General features: G+C 38.6%; 1 protein-coding gene across 2 annotated transcripts in view; it reads right to left on the bottom strand.

Annotated features, from left to right (window-relative positions):
• PMS1 (PMS1 homolog 1, mismatch repair system component) overlaps positions 1 to 16,927 on the bottom strand; it is a 110,441-nt gene that overhangs the window by 93,252 nt on the left and 262 nt on the right. For both annotated transcript variants that reach the window (XM_014476319.2, XM_070359550.1), the window contains exons 2-3: positions 8,998 to 9,149; positions 4,868 to 5,050 (exon numbers count right to left, since the gene is read on the bottom strand). In XM_014476319.2, the coding sequence (XP_014331805.2) occupies positions 4,868 to 5,050; positions 8,998 to 9,129 (315 nt within the window). In that variant the 5' untranslated portion in view covers positions 9,130 to 9,149. The remainder of the gene's footprint in view (positions 1 to 4,867; positions 5,051 to 8,997; positions 9,150 to 16,927) is intronic.

The raw sequence follows: 16,927 nt of genomic DNA, 5'->3' as shown, positions 1-16,927 counted from the left end.
ACAGTAGGTAAATAAACTTTAACTGAATTATTATTAGACTGTTTTGAAGTTGGGTTAAGAAAACCTGGCATTATTAAAAAGAATGCATTTGAATCAGTTCTAGTGAAGTGAATGAAACTGGAGCCTATTATACAGAGTAAAGTAAGTCAGAAAGAAAAACACCATTACAGTATACTAACGCATATATGTGGAATTTAGAAAGATGGTAACGATGACCCTATATGTGAGACAGCAGGAGACACAGATGTAAAGAACAGACTTTTGGACTCTGTGGGAGAAGGCGAGGGTGGGATGATTTGAGAGGGTAGCGTTGAAACATGTATATTATCATATGTGAAATAGATCGCCAGTCCAGGTTCGATGCATGAGACAGGGTGCTCAGGGCTGGTGCTCAGCACTGGGATAACTCTGAGGGATGGGATGGGGAGGGAGGTGGGAGGGGGGTTCAGGATGGGGAACACATGTACACCCATGGCTGATTCATGTCAAGGTATGGCAAAAACCACTACAATATTGTGAAGTAATTAGCTTCCAATTAAAATAAATTTTTAAAAAAGAAAAGAAAACCTGGCATTTGGCTTCAGAAAACCTCATTTTCTTATCAAAAATATAGGGAGACTAAACCATAAAAGACTAAGATGGAGACTAGCACTGGGGAGTGCTCCAGAGATGATCATTTGTGGGGGCAAGACAGAAAGAGAAGTGGGGCTGTGCCACAGTCACAGCAGGCCTTGGCAGGCCCCAGGGGGCACTCTGGAGCAGAAACAGCATGGCAGAGTTGTTTCTGAATCAGAACAGGGCCTTTACAAGGTTGCCCTGTATAAGGTGGGTAAGGGTCCACTACTCATACCGGAATCCTTTGTATCAGAAAGAATCTAAATCATCAAAACATTTGTGACGAAAGAGTATATACTGTAAGAGTCCATTTAGATCAAGTTCAAGTACAGGTATGACTAATCTCTGTGATACAGACCAGAAGAGCCACTACCTTTTGAGGCATACTAGCTGGAAGCAGGAATGAGAGAGGCCTTCAGGGGTGCTGATAATGGTCTAAATCTTGATCTGAAGTATACATACATAAAAATTTACACACACACGCACACACATCTATGTGTGATTTTCCCAAAGACTTATAAGACTTAACAATATTCCATAAAATACTGGAATATTTTCTAAGATAAACTTTGGACTCTAAAATATGTAAATTGAACATAATGTCTTAAAGCTTATAGTTTTCTATCACTGTGATAATTTGACAATTCTTCTACTCCTTTTGTAATTTTGATGAACAAAATTATTTTAAGTATTTATACTCAAGACATTCAAATACTTCAAAAATGAATCAAGAGATCAAACGATAAATTTGGATACTAAGTGGGCTTAAGTAATCAAATGAAAAAACAATGCTGAGTACCACTGGATAAAGACTTGCCAAACTGCCATCAAAAATTGTAACTACAGTGAAGATTTGGATAAATTATGACTTATGTACAGTGTATTTTAAAAGACTAAGTATAGTACTGCCACCTAGCAGACAAAGTTGATAATGACCAACTTCAGTTCTGAAAGGCCAATATACACATCTTATAGAAAATACAAAAAGGCTGAACAATATATTATTTAACAATACCTGTCAAAATAAAGCTTAACAACTATTTGCCAAATTTGGACAACACAGTTAGAAAATCAAATACTTTACTCTCAAGTAAATAATACAATTTTTAAAACAGCCCTGAGAACTCAAACAGCAGTATTTAGTACTGGGAGCTTCAAAGCCTCTCTGGTACAAATCACACCCCAATTAAAAAAAAAAAAAAAAAAATTTCTACAAGATTTCAGGACTATAGATTCCAACGTACAGTCTACGGTGATAAAATTGGGCAATGGCCAGTAAATTGTGGAGACTCAGCAAACTCTAAATAAAACAAGTGCTGAGAAAGATAGAGAAAGCACAGGGTGTGCAAGATTTTGGATAAAGATTTTTACACAGTATACACTTAAGGAATGACAAGGTCTTTTCTCCTTTAGTGATGTCTGAACATCTGGATTCTAATAAGCAAGGTCCTCTGAGCTAGAACAGCATAACTTCACCCTTTAAACTCCTGTCCTCCACAACCCACAATTTTTTTTTCTTTCTTAGGCATCAGCTTACAGAGCCCTGAAGTTAAAGAGTGAATACCTAGATGGGACCTTTCCACCAAAAGTGGAGAAAACCTACTTTATGCAAACACTCTAAGGGAAGGGCTGAGGGAAGACGGAGAAGCCTGGAGAAGGGGTCACTGTTGGGGAGACTAGATCACTAAATAGACAATGAAAGCAGCAATATCTCATATCTTTGCCACTTTTCTGAGACAAGTCCCATCATTTCACTGCACCTGAGCATGCTCACCCAAACAGCAGTCAGCACAAATGAAAGGATACATGGCCACCAGGCAAAAGCAGGTAGCTAAGGAGACCCTCACAATTACCATGTAAAACAGTCACCTTGGCACACAATCACACTGTAAAACAAACCCGAACACAGAAGAGAGCAGTACAGCACAAAGCAACTAGTGATCAAACACAACGGATATACATGGAGATGGAGAGATTGAAAGGTTGTTATTGAATCACACGAAGACTCCGGGATTCTTGGCCCCCAGAGGAGAAGAATTCAATCCGGGGCCAGAGACGAGGCTTGATCGCTCAGAGCTTTTGTGTAATAAAGTTTTATTAAAGTATAAAGGAGATAGAGAAAGCTTCTGACATAGGCATCAGAAGGCGGCAGAAAGAGTACCCGCTTGCTAGTGTTAACAATGAAGTTATATACTTTCCAATGCATCCAAAGACTGTCTGGAGGTTGTAAAGACCTCATCAGACCTACTCCCATAATTTACATTTTAAGATAACAGAAGGTTTAATACAGAGACTATCCTTAGGCAAGATACATTATTGTTATATAATCCTAAGGAATATGGAGAAAGAAAAAAAGTTTGTCCTTTCTTCCTCCTTGAGAATTCCAGATCCCTCTCTCCTTGGGAACCCCTAGACTCCTTATCAACCTGCCTAGGAACTGACTCTCTCAAGATAAGGTTCCAGATGGGCTTTGCCAAAAACCAGTTGTGAGATCTAGGGAAGAGGCAGTGACACAGAATTGATACTATGCAACGCGGTGGGTCAGACATCAACTGAATGAAGGGTTTATATACACTGAAAACATCCAGCAGTCAGGAGAGGAAAATTCTAACTAGGGTTTAGCCCAAGCCATTGCACATCTCTAGTGAGTGACTGAGTGTTTGCTCAGTCGTGTCTGACTCCTTGTGACCCCCATGGACTGTAGCCCACCAGGCTCCTCTGTCCATGGGACTCTCCAGGCAAGAATACTGGAGTGAGTTGCCATTTGCTTCTCTACATATCTCTAGAGCACAGTCCAATTATCTGTGTTGACCAGCGTAGTATTTCCAAAGTGTGTTCCACAGCAGAACAGAATTAACAGTGATAGCTATCTCAATAAATGGGCTTCATAGCGAAGTGTGCAGGAAATGTCCCTATTGTAAACCACCAACCTCAGAGATTCACAATGCACTTTAGTACAGTAAAGGCTCTGAGAAATGCTTATAGTTACCTGTATAACTTTAATACTTTTCCAAGCCATTAGATGATCAAACCATTTTTTCCCTGAAAAAACACTGAAAAACACTCTTTGCCATTCCTCAAAAAATTAATTACAGTAGTCCCCCTTACCCACAGGAGACATGTTGCTAAATCCCCAGTGGAGGCCTAAAACTGCAGATAGTATCAAACCTTACATACACTATGTTTTTTTCTAAATACACATATCTAACATAAAGTTCAATTAATAAATCAGGCACAGTAAGAGAATATCTGAATTGCTGGCATCACTACTCTTGTACTTTGGGGCCATTATTAAGTAAAATAAGGGCTCCTTTGAAAACAAGCACTATGATACCTTGACAGACCTGATAACTCACCCAGCTAGAAAGCGACTAAAAGGCTGTACTGTGTGCAGTGTGGATACGTAAGACAGACAATTCACATCCTAGGCAGGACAGAGCAGAACCACACCATATTTCATCATGCTACTCAGAATGGCACACAACTTATGAATTATTCCTGGAATTTTTCCACTTAATATTTTCTGACAGTGGTTGACTGCGGTAACTGAAACCACAGAAAGCAAAACCAGGGATAAGGGGGGATTACTGAACCATTTGACCCAGCGATTCCACTTCAGGGTATATACCCAAAAAAGTGAAAGCAAGGGCTCAGACATTTGTACACCAATCTTCACAAGAGTCAAACACTGGAAACAACCCAAATGTCTCTTGATAGATGAATGAATAAATAAAATATGGTTTATACATACAATGGAGTATCATTCACCCTTAACGAGAATGAAATTCTAATACACATTATAACATGTATGAACCTTAAAGACATTATGCTAAGTGAAATAAACCAGACACAAAAGATAAATATTGTATGATTCCAAGTATAAGACACACCTAAACAGTCAAACTCATAGAGACAGAAAGTAGAATATTGGTGACCAGTGGACAGAGGAAAGGAGAATAGGGGCTTATTGTTTAATGGGTACAGCTTCAGTTTGGGATGATGAAAAAGTCCCAGAGATGGACAGTGGTGATGCCTACACAACAGAGCCAATGCATTTAAAGTCACAGAACTGTAAACTTAAAAATGACTAAACTGGTAGATTTGATGTCTATTTTACACAATAAGATGGTAAATGTTACATGTATTTTACACAGTTAAAAAAAAAAACTGCCAAATTCTGGGTGAGTTTTCTCTTAATTCTAATACCATGTTATTATGAAACTGCTAAAATGATCAATACAAATTACCTTACCTCGGCTATACAACAAATTGACCCCAAGGCTTCTCCACGAAAACCATACGTTGTCAAATTTTCAAGGTCTTCATGACTACTTATTTTGGAGGTGTAGTACTTTACTGCCATTACAGGTGCATCAATAGCCTTGATACCTTCACCATTGTCTCGCACCTCAATTTTATCAAATCCATAGTTTTCCTAGGAAAAGTTCAACAATACTTTTAGTATATAAAGACAATAAACTATTATCACATTTAGACAGAAGGTAACACAAATGAAACAGTTTTGTTATTTATCTATCTCTTATGGAAACTTAGGACTTCCCTGGTAGCTCAGTTGGTAAAGAATCTGCCTGCAATGCAGGAGACCGTGGTTCGATTCCTGAGTCAGTAAGAAACCCCAGAGAAAGGATAGGCTACTCGCTCCATTATTCTTGTGCTTTCCTAGTGGCTCAGATGGTAAAGAATCCAGCTGCAATGCGGGAGACCGGGGGTCAATCCCTGGGTTGGGATGATCCCCTGGAGGAGGGCATGGCAACCCACTCCAGTATTCTTGCCTGGAGAATTACCATGGTCATGGAGCCTGGCGGGCTACAGCCCATGGGGTTGCAAAGAGTTGGACATGACTGAGCAACTAAGCACAGCACAGCAGAGCATGTAAACTTAACATTAAGGAAGTTAAAGAGTTTAAATTCTTAACTCTACCAATTCCTACTCATGGTACAATGGGCAAGTTCCTTGTTTTCCTTGGACTCAGATTCAGTGTAAAATAATATCAGTATGATCTTCATGGTTCCCTTGAATTGTTTCCATATAATAGGTATTTACATTTAAATTTATGTTTAAACTTCCCCAGAAATATTCTCCAAAGTTATATAGACCTTTTAATATATTGTTGCAGTTGTTCAGTCACTAAGTCGTATCCAACTCTTTGCAACCCCACGGACTGCAGCTACCAGGCTCTCTGTTGTCCTCTATCTCCTGGAGTTTGCTCAAATTCACATCTACTGAATTGGTGATGCTATCTAACCATCTCATCCTCTGCTGCCCCCTTCTCCTCCTGCCCTCAATCTTTCCCAGCATCAGGACCTTTTCCAATGACATGGTTCTTCCCATCAGGTAATCAAAGAACTAGAGCTTCAGCATCAGTCCTTCCGATGAATACTCAGGGATGATTTCCTTCAGGATTGACTGGTTTGATTTCCTTGCAGTCCCAGGGACTCTGAAGAGTCTTCTCCAACACCACACTTCAAAATAATCAATGATTCAGCACTCAGTCTTCTTTATGGTCCAACTCTCACATCCACAAATGACCACTGGAAAAACCAAAGCCTTGACTATATGGACATTTGTTGGCAAAGTGATGTCTCCGTTTTTTAATATACTGTCTAGGTGTGTCACAACATTTCTTTCAAAGAGCAAGTGTCTTTTAATTTCATGGCTGCAGTCACCATCTGCAGTGATTTTGGAGCCCAAGCAAAGAAAATCTGTCACTGCTTCTACTTTTTCCCCCTTCTATTTGCCATGAAGTGATGGGACCGGATGCCAAGATCTTAGTTTTCTGAATGCTGAGTTTCAAGCCAGCTTTTTCACTTTCCTCTTTCACCCCCATCAAGAGGTCCTTCTGTTTCTCTTCACTTTCTGCATTAGAGTGGTATCATCTACATATCTGAGGTTGCTGGTATTTCTCCCAGCAATCTTGATTCCCGCTTGTGAGTCATCCAGCTCAGCATTTTGCATGAAGTACTCTGCCTATCATCCATCTGTCCGGGGTGGTCCTGCATGGCATGGCTCATAGCTTCACTGAGTTACGCAAGTCCCTTCACCATGACAAGGCTGAAGGGTGCTTTGTGTATATATAATCTCCCAAATAAAACAGAACACCATCACCATCAAAACAACACCCAGTTCTACCCACCAAGAGCCCAGCAATTATCAACATTCAATCTGATTTTTACTACTTTCTCTCTTGAACTACTTATTGTAGTCATAAATAAATAAAAATCTGTTAATTATGACTTTCTGAATTTCTTTCTGCAAATAGTCACCTAACAGACTGCTCAGAAAATACGCCTAATTAGCAATTTCAGTGAGTTTTTAATTTGAAAATGGAGGAGGAAAAACAAATCATAGCTTAATATGGGTAATTTAATACTAAAAATATGCATATATTGCAAATACAAAGCATAAATTCCTATGGTCATCACACTTTCTATGAGTACACATTTTAAATTTGGTAGCAAACTTCTATCATAAGCTTTACTTCACAGAGTTTTATGTGTATGGCCATAAATGCAAGTTATATAGGGAAAAAAAAATCTTCCTACAATTATAATGACTGTTATTTAAAAATACTACAGTACCTTTTTAATAACCTAAAATTATATGATACTGTGTCATTCTTTTTTAGATAAATTAGAAATACAAGGTGCTGGGGAGAGTCACCTAAGATTTAGTTTCTTATCTCTCCCTTAATCTAACATTATGATTCTGGAGATAGCTTGTCTACTTTGTTTTATAGAAAAATAATTAATTATAGAAATGCCAGTCTTTAAATACAAGTAAAAACTCAAGGGACCTGAGTAAAATAATACAAACATCTGTTTAAATGTCTGAAATAATGTCAACACATTTAATTTACTAATTATGAAAATATTCATACCCAGGACAATTATTACTATATGAAACTACAATAAAACAGATCTTATTATATAGAGCAAAAGAGCTGTTTTAAAATTCTACAAACCAGAAACTGATAAATGTCAAGAGACTTAAATATATAACCAGGTAAAAATGTGTACTCTAATTTCCTTTTTAAAGAGGACTTCTGTTGGCTCTGTAAAATTATTTTTTAAAACTATATTTTTCTTCCAAGACCTTTCAGAATAAGATTTATGTTTGCCTGCTTAAGATTCTTATGTTAAATTTGTCAGTTATAATTATCTAATCCTATTTAAGTATTATCAACTGTATTCTAATCAGACTGAACTGTATAAAATGTTTAAGAAAAAGGAACTGTCTTTCATTTTAATTTTTTCATATTTATAAAGCTTTTACTGTATCATTTAAAATCAAAGTACAAGTTTGACATAGGATAGAACAATGCTTCTCATTATCAACCAGAAACTTTTTAGAAACACAAATTTGGGGCCCTACCTAGAATATGAAATTCTAGGGCCCAATAACTGTTTTAACAAACTCACTAAAATTACTGATGCACCCAAGTGTTGTGAGAACCATTAGCATTGACAAAAAATCTTGAAAGGTTTTAGAGTCATAAAGATCTGGAATATAATCTCAGCTCTACTACTTACTACCATACTTACATGACTTTGGGAAAGTTCTTAGAACCTTTGTTATTTGTAAAATGGGTAGTGGTAGCTAATTTATAGTTTTTATAAGGATAAAAAGGGATAACATATATATAATATATGTACATGTATATGAAAAGGGAAGGTCTCTTTCCTACAAAGATATTCATATCAGTATTCTTGCTAATGCCATAATACCAGAAATAATATAAATATCTGATGATCAGGAGATTACAAAAAAAATGCATTCTTACATTCACTCAAACAAATTTATTTACCATTTATGTACCAGATACTGAACAGGTATAGACAACACAAAAAAATATAGACCTTACCTCCATGAGCTAGTAATTTATAATAGAGGTGGTAGAGGTTCAGACTCATTGCAATAAATCATAGTAAGTGTCATAAGTCATATTAACTCAAATGATTTAATATGTAGCACTTAAATTTAAAAATGTGAAAACTATGAAACAACAAAGTTCTGAAAGAGGATTAAGTAGAAAAAACAAAATACAAATGAGAATATATAAAACAAATAAGCACATATAACCAAGGGTAAGTAATAGCAGAAAATATGGACAAATTAAGTTCATTTATGTGAAAGAGTCCTCAAGAGTAAGTTTTCCTTTATGACTTCCTTTAGTGTTACTGTATATTGATTTAAACTAAAATGCATTTTTAAGGATTTACTCTTAAATAAGACAAAAGATTTAATGTTCTAAAAATAATTTACTGGTATATAAAAAAAAAAAGGTAATAGTTGTAAGGAGAAAACATCTGTCCAACTCCTTTTTGTTTTAAAGGTAGTTGGCAGCATCTCAAGAACACTCACCAGTTTAACATCTATGCTTGTGGCACGGGCATCCAAGGAGTTTTCAATGAGCTCTTTTACAACACTGACCACGGAAGTGATTACTTGAGAGCTTGAAAGTAGGCGAACTGTTGCTGCAGACAACTGTTTCATTCTAGCTTTCAGCACAGTAGCTAGAAAATAAACCATAAGGTGTAAAAATAAAAATTGTTAAACATTCCTAACAGAACTGATAGCAGTTTGGTTACGAGTCTCATTGTATGTCAGGCTCTACTGTTAAGCACGTACAGTATTAAATTGCTTATTTCTTATGAATATCCTTTAAAATCAATGCCATTATCATCTGCATATTGTTAAGTCTAAGGCACAGATATATTATTTGGTAAGTCACACTAGTTACTAATTGAAGAATGGTAAGAACAATTGTGCAATAAGTGTAATATATGACCTGCCTGGCTAGGAATGACCAGATGGTGCTGTCAACTGATAAGCAGATAATGTCAGTCATGTGCCTTAATGGCAGTGGCTCTTGAACATCATTAGTCATCGATACATTTCAATGAATTACAATTTTCTCTTTTAATTACTGAGCTCTTTTAGGGTTAGGAAATTTAGACTATAGAATTACCCTTAATCTAAACTAGTCACATCTCCGACATATCACATCAGATTACCATCCTGTACACTACTCAGCCTAAAACATCTTTCTAATCGTATGGCTCCCCAAAGCCAAAATAAGATAAAGCTCAAATCCATGTGCTGGCATTCAAGGTCCTTTACCTGCCGATCCAACTTGTACATCCGAATCTCTCTACCAGTAATTGTTTAAGCCATGAAACTCTCTGTCATGAAACTTTTGCAAAGAAACAAAAAACCTCCTATGGAAGTCATATATACAAAATCTGCAGGGAGAGGGGTTTGCATCTACTTTAATGCCTAACTTCAGAAAACATTTCAATAAATTAAAAAATACTAGCTTGACAACATACAAGTTCCTCTAGAGTTATGATTTTATCTGACAATAAAACGGGGGAGGGGAGAACCCAAAGTACATCCTTAATTTACCACGACTTGTTACATGCACACATGATGGTATGATCCTATGGAATCTAGGTCCAAACAAAACAACGATACCAAAGACAAACAAAATTAAAAGGTTTCTGTTTAGGATTCTTTCTCAGGCAACTTAGATGTAAACAAGCAGAGTGACATGAAGTTTAAGAATAAGTAATTGAGCAAGAAATGGAATATAGCCACTAAGATTACACAGAATTTTGAGAGATGCATTTCTGGGAAGCAGTCAATATACTGACTTCTGAATGGTGTTAACTGTTCACAATTCATAACTACATTTTGCTTTGCACAAGGCAAAGCTGATTAGCACGATGGAGAAATACGCCAGACCAGAGTCTAAAAAAACAGGTTTGGGTGTTCATCTTTAGTCACATAAACTGAAGTTTACTTAAATCCCTCTGTAAAATCAACTTATCACTTGTATGCTGTTGTTCAGTCGCTAAGATGTATCCAACTCTTTGTGACTTCATGGACTGCAGTGCCCCAGGCTTCCCCGTCCTTCATATCTCCCAGAGCTTGCTGGAACTCATATCCATTGAGTCAGTGATGCCACCCAACCACCTCATTCTCTGCCACCCTCTTTGTCTCCTGCCCTCAATCTTTACCAGCATCAGCGTCTTTTCAATGAGTAGGCTCTCCGCATCAGGTGCCCAAAGTACTGGAGCTTCAGCATCAGCCCTTCCAATGAATATTCTAAAGGGTGGATTTCCTTTAGGATTGACTGATTTGATCTCCTTGCAGTCCAAGGGACTCTCAAGAGTCTTCTCCAACACCACAGCTCAAAAGCATCAATTCTTCAGCATTCAGCTTTCTTTATGGTCCAAATCTCACATCTGTATGTGACTTCTGGAAAAACCACAGCTTTGACTATATGGACCTGTGATGTATCTGATTTTTAATATGCTGTCTAGGTTTGTCATTGTTTTCCTTCCAAGAAGCAAGCATCTTTTAATTTCATGGCTGCAGTCACCATCTGCAGTGATTTTGGAGCCCAAGAAAAGAAAATCTGTCACTGCTTCCACATTTTCCACTTCTATTTGCCATGAAGTGATGGGACCAGATGCCATGGTCTTAGTTTTTTGAATGTTGAGTTTTAAGTCAGCTTTTTCATTCCTCTATTTCACCCTCATCAAGAGGCTTTTTAGTTCCTCTTCATTTTCTGTCACTGGAGTGCCATTACTTAAATCCCTCTGCAAAATCAACTTATTACTTGTATAAATGAGGATAATCCCTCACTAGTCTGTTGTGAGAATCATATAAGAAAATACACACAAAATGTTATGTAAATGATAAAGCCATATAAAATATACAGTATTCTCATTACCATGATCATTATATACAGAAACACTGAAAATCTTTTTCTAACAATTAACTTCTAATTACACTATGTATGTAATTTGGGGGTAGCCCAGTCTTAGGAGAGTAGCTGTCAACAACCACCTTTCAGTGTTTCTTTGTGGCTCTCACTGGGCGGGAGGCCTTCCCAGTCAGTCAGGAAAACAGCACACGGTCAGCTGCTCCATTGCCATAACAGTCACACAAATTAATGCTGTCACAACAAAAGGCACCCTCAGGCTTCAGACTGGCCTCAGGTCTAAAGGTACAGAACTACATGGTACTATTAGCAACTAGCACACACACGGTCGTCACCAGCCACTGTGACGGCTCACACATGAAACAGGGCTACTCCAATTGCGATGTGCTAATGCACTCTGGATGTCAAACTTGGTATAAAATACGTAAATAAATTTAATTTTTTACATTGATTAAAATTAAATGATATTCTGAATATACTGGATTATATATTTTTTAAAATTAATTTCCCTTAATTTTTTCCCCTTTTAATGTGACTTACCATAAAATTTAAAAGTGCGTGTGCATACATATATGCAACCCCATGGACTGTAGCCCCCCAGGCTCCTCTGACCATGGTGATTCTCCAGGCAAGAATACTGGAGTGGATTGCCATGTCCTCCCCTCCAGGTGATCTTTCCAACCCAGGGATTGAACCCAGGTCTCCCACACTGCAGGTGGATTCCTTACCACCTGAGCCACACCAGAGAAGCCCATGAATACTGGAATGGGTGGCCTATCCCTTCTCCAGGGGATCTTCCTGACACAGGAATCGAACCGGGGTCTCCTGCACTGCAGGTCAACTCTACCAGTTGAGCTACCAGGAAGCCCATATATGGCTTGTATTAGTGTTCTATTGCACAGTCCTGGTGAGAGTAGTGGTTACAAGATCAAGTTCTGAAATCACACTGCTTTGGTTCTAGCTTAGCCTTTACACTAATAATTATATAAATGTTGAGAAAATTAAACTCTAAAATTTAATCATCTAATCTACAAACTAGAGATAATAATGGTATCATATGGCTGTGGTGAGAAGTCAGTTCAGTTCAGTCGCTCAGTCATGTCCGACTCTTTGCAACCCCATGGTCTGCAGCACGCCAGGCCTCCCTGTCCATCACCAACTCCCAGAGTTTACTCAAACTCATGTCCATTGAGTTGGTGATGCCATCCAACCCTGTCGTCCCCTTCTCCTCCTGCGAAGTAAAAAAAAATAATGTATATAACTCATTGGGCTTCCCTAGTGGCTCACTTGGTAAAAAATCTGCCTGCAATGCAGGAGACCCCAGTTTGATCCTTGGGTCAGGAAGATCCCCTAGAGAAGGAAATGGCAACCCATTCCAGTACTGTTGCCTGAAGAATTCCATGGACCTAAGTGTTGGCAGGCTACAGTCCATGGAATCGCAAAAGTAGGACACGACTGTGCGACTTTCACTTTCATACAACTTATTATAGTGCTTGGCATATACATGCTAAAAGATCCCAGGATCTTTGGACTAAATTGAATTCCTCCAAACTAGTAAATGAATCCCACCCCCACCCCTACCTAAACACACGCAGCAGACCTCTAACTACCCCAACAGGAGCTAATCCACAGCTTGAAATCAGATGAGGGTTGGGTTTAAGAAGTCTGCTTCCTCAGTTTGAGAGTCTCAAGGATGTAAGAAAAACACTTTTGGGGTATTAACTTAGCCTCACCTCAACCTTCCCTTTCTGCAGAATCTTTTTATTCATCTCATCATCTTCATCTAATTCTAACTTCTCTTTCAAAATCTATTTCCTGCTCCCCAATCCCTAAATTCACCCCAACCTTCCTCCTCTTCTACCTACTGAGATCAAGGCAGACCACAGCATGATCTCTATTTTCACACACTTTACCTTCTCACCACAGTGTTCTTTGGTTTTTTTAAATGTTTACATACTCTTCTTCCCTCAGTCTCAGACTAATGTCTCTTTCTTCTAAGCTAACAATTTCACCTAGTTTCTTCAGTCCCACCACACCTCTAGTCATTCTGGCCTTGAAAGCAAAAACAAACCAAAAATTCTTCCCTCAACCCTATTACCTCTATGATTATCTTCTTTCTTTATGAAGCCAAACTTAAATAAGTAACCTATATTCACTGTCACCAATTCTCTATCACAGACTCACTTCTAAAACCTTGCAAAACAGGGTATACAACCACTGATAGGATTCTGTTCTCAAGCTCACCAATGAGCTCTTATGTCATCAAACCCTTTTCTCAGAACTCATGTTCCTTGACATCCCTGAAGCATGTGACATCGATGATACTGTTTAATTCTCAAGAATTATATCATCTACCTATACCTCTTGAATCTCTTCATATTTTCCTCACTCTCCTCCCAGAAAATGGGCATTCCATAATCCCTCCACACTCTTCTTATCTACCTTAAAACCCAAAGCTTCAGGTATAGAATCACATCTAAATCTACATCCCAACAGTGATCTCTCTCAAGTTAAGACAAGCATTTCTTACAATCAGCATCACTGATACCTCAAAATAGGTATTTATAAAAGAGAACGTCTCTTCTTATTCCCCCTTCACATCTCCCACTTAACTTTGTTATGTATCTTATTAGCACATTGTTCTTACTGACAGCAGTCAAAAATGTCAATCTTGGTTTGCCAGCAATCCCACCCTATTTGCACCTTCACACTCTCCTAATGCAAAACTATCTACCATTCTAGACCCAATTTCAGTATCATTTATAACCTGGTCCTTTATGATCACTGAGCCACGAATGACCCTTTGCTCACCCTACATTCTGAAAGAACTTGGCTCACTTAACACACCTGTGTCCTTATCTGAACAATGTCTGAATGCAGGGAATTATTATTTCCGGATGCAACAAAAGAGTAATCAGAGTACTTCACAAATTAATAAAGCGGGACACAAAAAATACTTTTATCAGCACTTACCTCTTGCAAAGGTAAACATTAGGAAGAGTGACCTCCCTTCCTTTATGTATTCTAATTGGCCTCCGTACTATCCCCTACACACCACTCGTACCTCCTAACCAGGCTTTTTTTCTAGAATCCAGGGCCTTATTTCCAACTACTTTCTAAATATCATCATTTAGATGACAGGGAGGCACCCGAAACTTAACATGACCCAAGGGGATCTCAGATCTTTCTCTAACCTTCTTCTTGAATTTATTTGATAATAAAAAAAAAGCTTACATAAGCTACTTTATATATTAATACATACAAAATTAATCCTCACAAGTTTATGTATACTGTCATTCCTCTATCACAAACAAGATTTAAGAGCTTGATAACTTGTTCCAGAATCACACAGCTATTAAGTGACAGAGGCACACCTGCATATCTTGGCATGCTTGACTCCAAAGGCTATGTTCATCCATTCTCACAAAGCAAAATTAGAAACCTTGAGTCATCCCTGAAATTCTCCTCACCCTCTACATCCTGCCACCCAGTCCTATCTATCCTACTGTTTAAATCTCTCTCAAACCAGTTCTTTCCTGTCTAAAGCTATGGTACTACCTCTGTTCAGCCTCTTAACAATTTTCCCCTGAACTACTGCCATAACCAGGTAACTGAGATTTTCCTGGGATCTCAACCACCTACACTGTTCTTTATATAATTTAATCATGTTGCTATCCTACTTAAAATTTTATAAAGATTTCCAACTATTAGGTTAAATCCAAACTCCTTAACAATTGGACCTCTATCTCTCTAATCTCATCCTACTCTTCTCCAAATAACACACTAGACCAGTCACACTATATACCATTCGTCTCTCTTAATGTAGCAGCCCTGATTCCTTCCTCAGAACATAAGGTTCCCTTTCTCTACTAATGACTTCTAACTATACTTCTAGATTTAGTTCAAGTACGACCTCCTCCAGGAAGCCTTTCTTATCAGCTCCAATCCTTGCCCCAACAAATTATACCCTCCTTCCTCTGTACTCCCAGAGCACTTTTCCCTTATTTCTAACCCCAAACTCATCACAGATTATTCTAAGTATTCTATTTCTGTCCCTTCCCGACTGAAAGCTCTTTGAGAACAGAGATTGTATATTAATTTATATCCCAGGCAATGGCACTCCACTCCAGTACTCTTGCCTGGAAAATCCCACGGATGGAGGAGCCTGGTAGGCTGCAGTCCATGGGGTCACTAGAGTCAGACACAACTGAGCGACTTCACTTTCACTTTTCACTTTCCTGCATTGAGAAGGAAATGGCAACCCATTCCAGTGTTCTTGCCTGGAGAATCCCAGGGAGGGGGGAGCCTGGTGGGCTGCCGTCTATGGGGTCACACAGAGTTGGACACGACTGAAGTGATTTAGCAGCAGCAACATAACTTTTGGAACAAGCACCGATGTGTACCAATCAGAATCTTTTGAAAAGGGATATCAGGCTTACGAATCACAGCACAGATTGTCTAAGAATGTCAGAAATCAGTCTTCCATATTTGCTGAGGGGTAAATCAAACATTCCCAAAAGAGGGCTGATAATCAGGAAAATCAATTAAGCATAACAATGTATCTAAAAAAGAAGCAAAGATCAGAGAAGTCATAGATAAACTTTAGGGAGAATAAATGAAACAATTAAAAGGAAAAAAACAACTGGTTTCATAGGGCCAATAGAAATGCTATTATACATACATATAATAAACCCATATGTATATAGGGTTTCCCACATAGCTCAGTGGTAAAGAATCTGCAGGCCAAAGCAAGAGACACAGGAGATGAGGGTTCAATTCCTGGCTAGGGAGGATGCTCTGGAAAATGAAATGGCAACCCACTCCAGTATTGCCTGGAAAACGCCACGGACAGAGGAGCCTGGCAGGTTACAGTCCACGGGGTCACAGAAGGTTGGACATGACTTGACAACTGAGCAACCACGCATATATATAGTCCACCTTCTCTTACACCAATTTTGAAATGCCCACTTAAAGTTATTTCAGAATTACAAATAAACTCTGTGTATTGCCAAAGTAATAAAATTCAACTTCAAAGATAACTACAAATAATCTGATTTTTTCCCTCTCTTATCTTGAATAAGATCAGAGACCACCAGGCGGTCCAGTGGTTAGGATTTCACTTCGCTACCAAGGCCCGGGTTCAATCCCTCGTTGGGAACCAAGGTCTCCACAAGCCTCCCTGCAACCCACGGGGAGCGGCAAAATAAATAAACTCTTGGAACCCATATTTCCTCAGCAAACAAGTACCCGTCTTCTGCGTGTAGAGAGATCCAGAATGACATAAGTAAAAATCATAGTCAACCTTAAAGTTTGCTTGCCCCACTTGCATGATGCTACTACATACAATATTATGAAGCCTACCCTCACACTCAAAGCCAGGCTGAATTATGGCTGTCCGGAGGTAAAATTCTGCCTGGCAAACTTTAAGACCTGCACTCAAAAGGATCTGAGGAGTGGGCTGAGACACCGTTTAGTCAAGAAAGCTCAGACACCAAGGAGGTCCGCAACTGGTGGGAGGCCGCTACCCGCGTGTGCGCGCCCGCTAGCGCCGCTGCGCCCGCT

The sequence above is a fragment of the Bos mutus genome, chromosome 2, assembly GCF_027580195.1.
Source record: "Bos mutus isolate GX-2022 chromosome 2, NWIPB_WYAK_1.1, whole genome shotgun sequence".
Lineage (NCBI taxonomy): Eukaryota > Metazoa > Chordata > Mammalia > Artiodactyla > Bovidae > Bos > Bos mutus.
The sequence above is the reverse complement of the archived record's forward strand: the minus strand, read 5'-3'. Positions and strand labels throughout refer to the sequence as shown.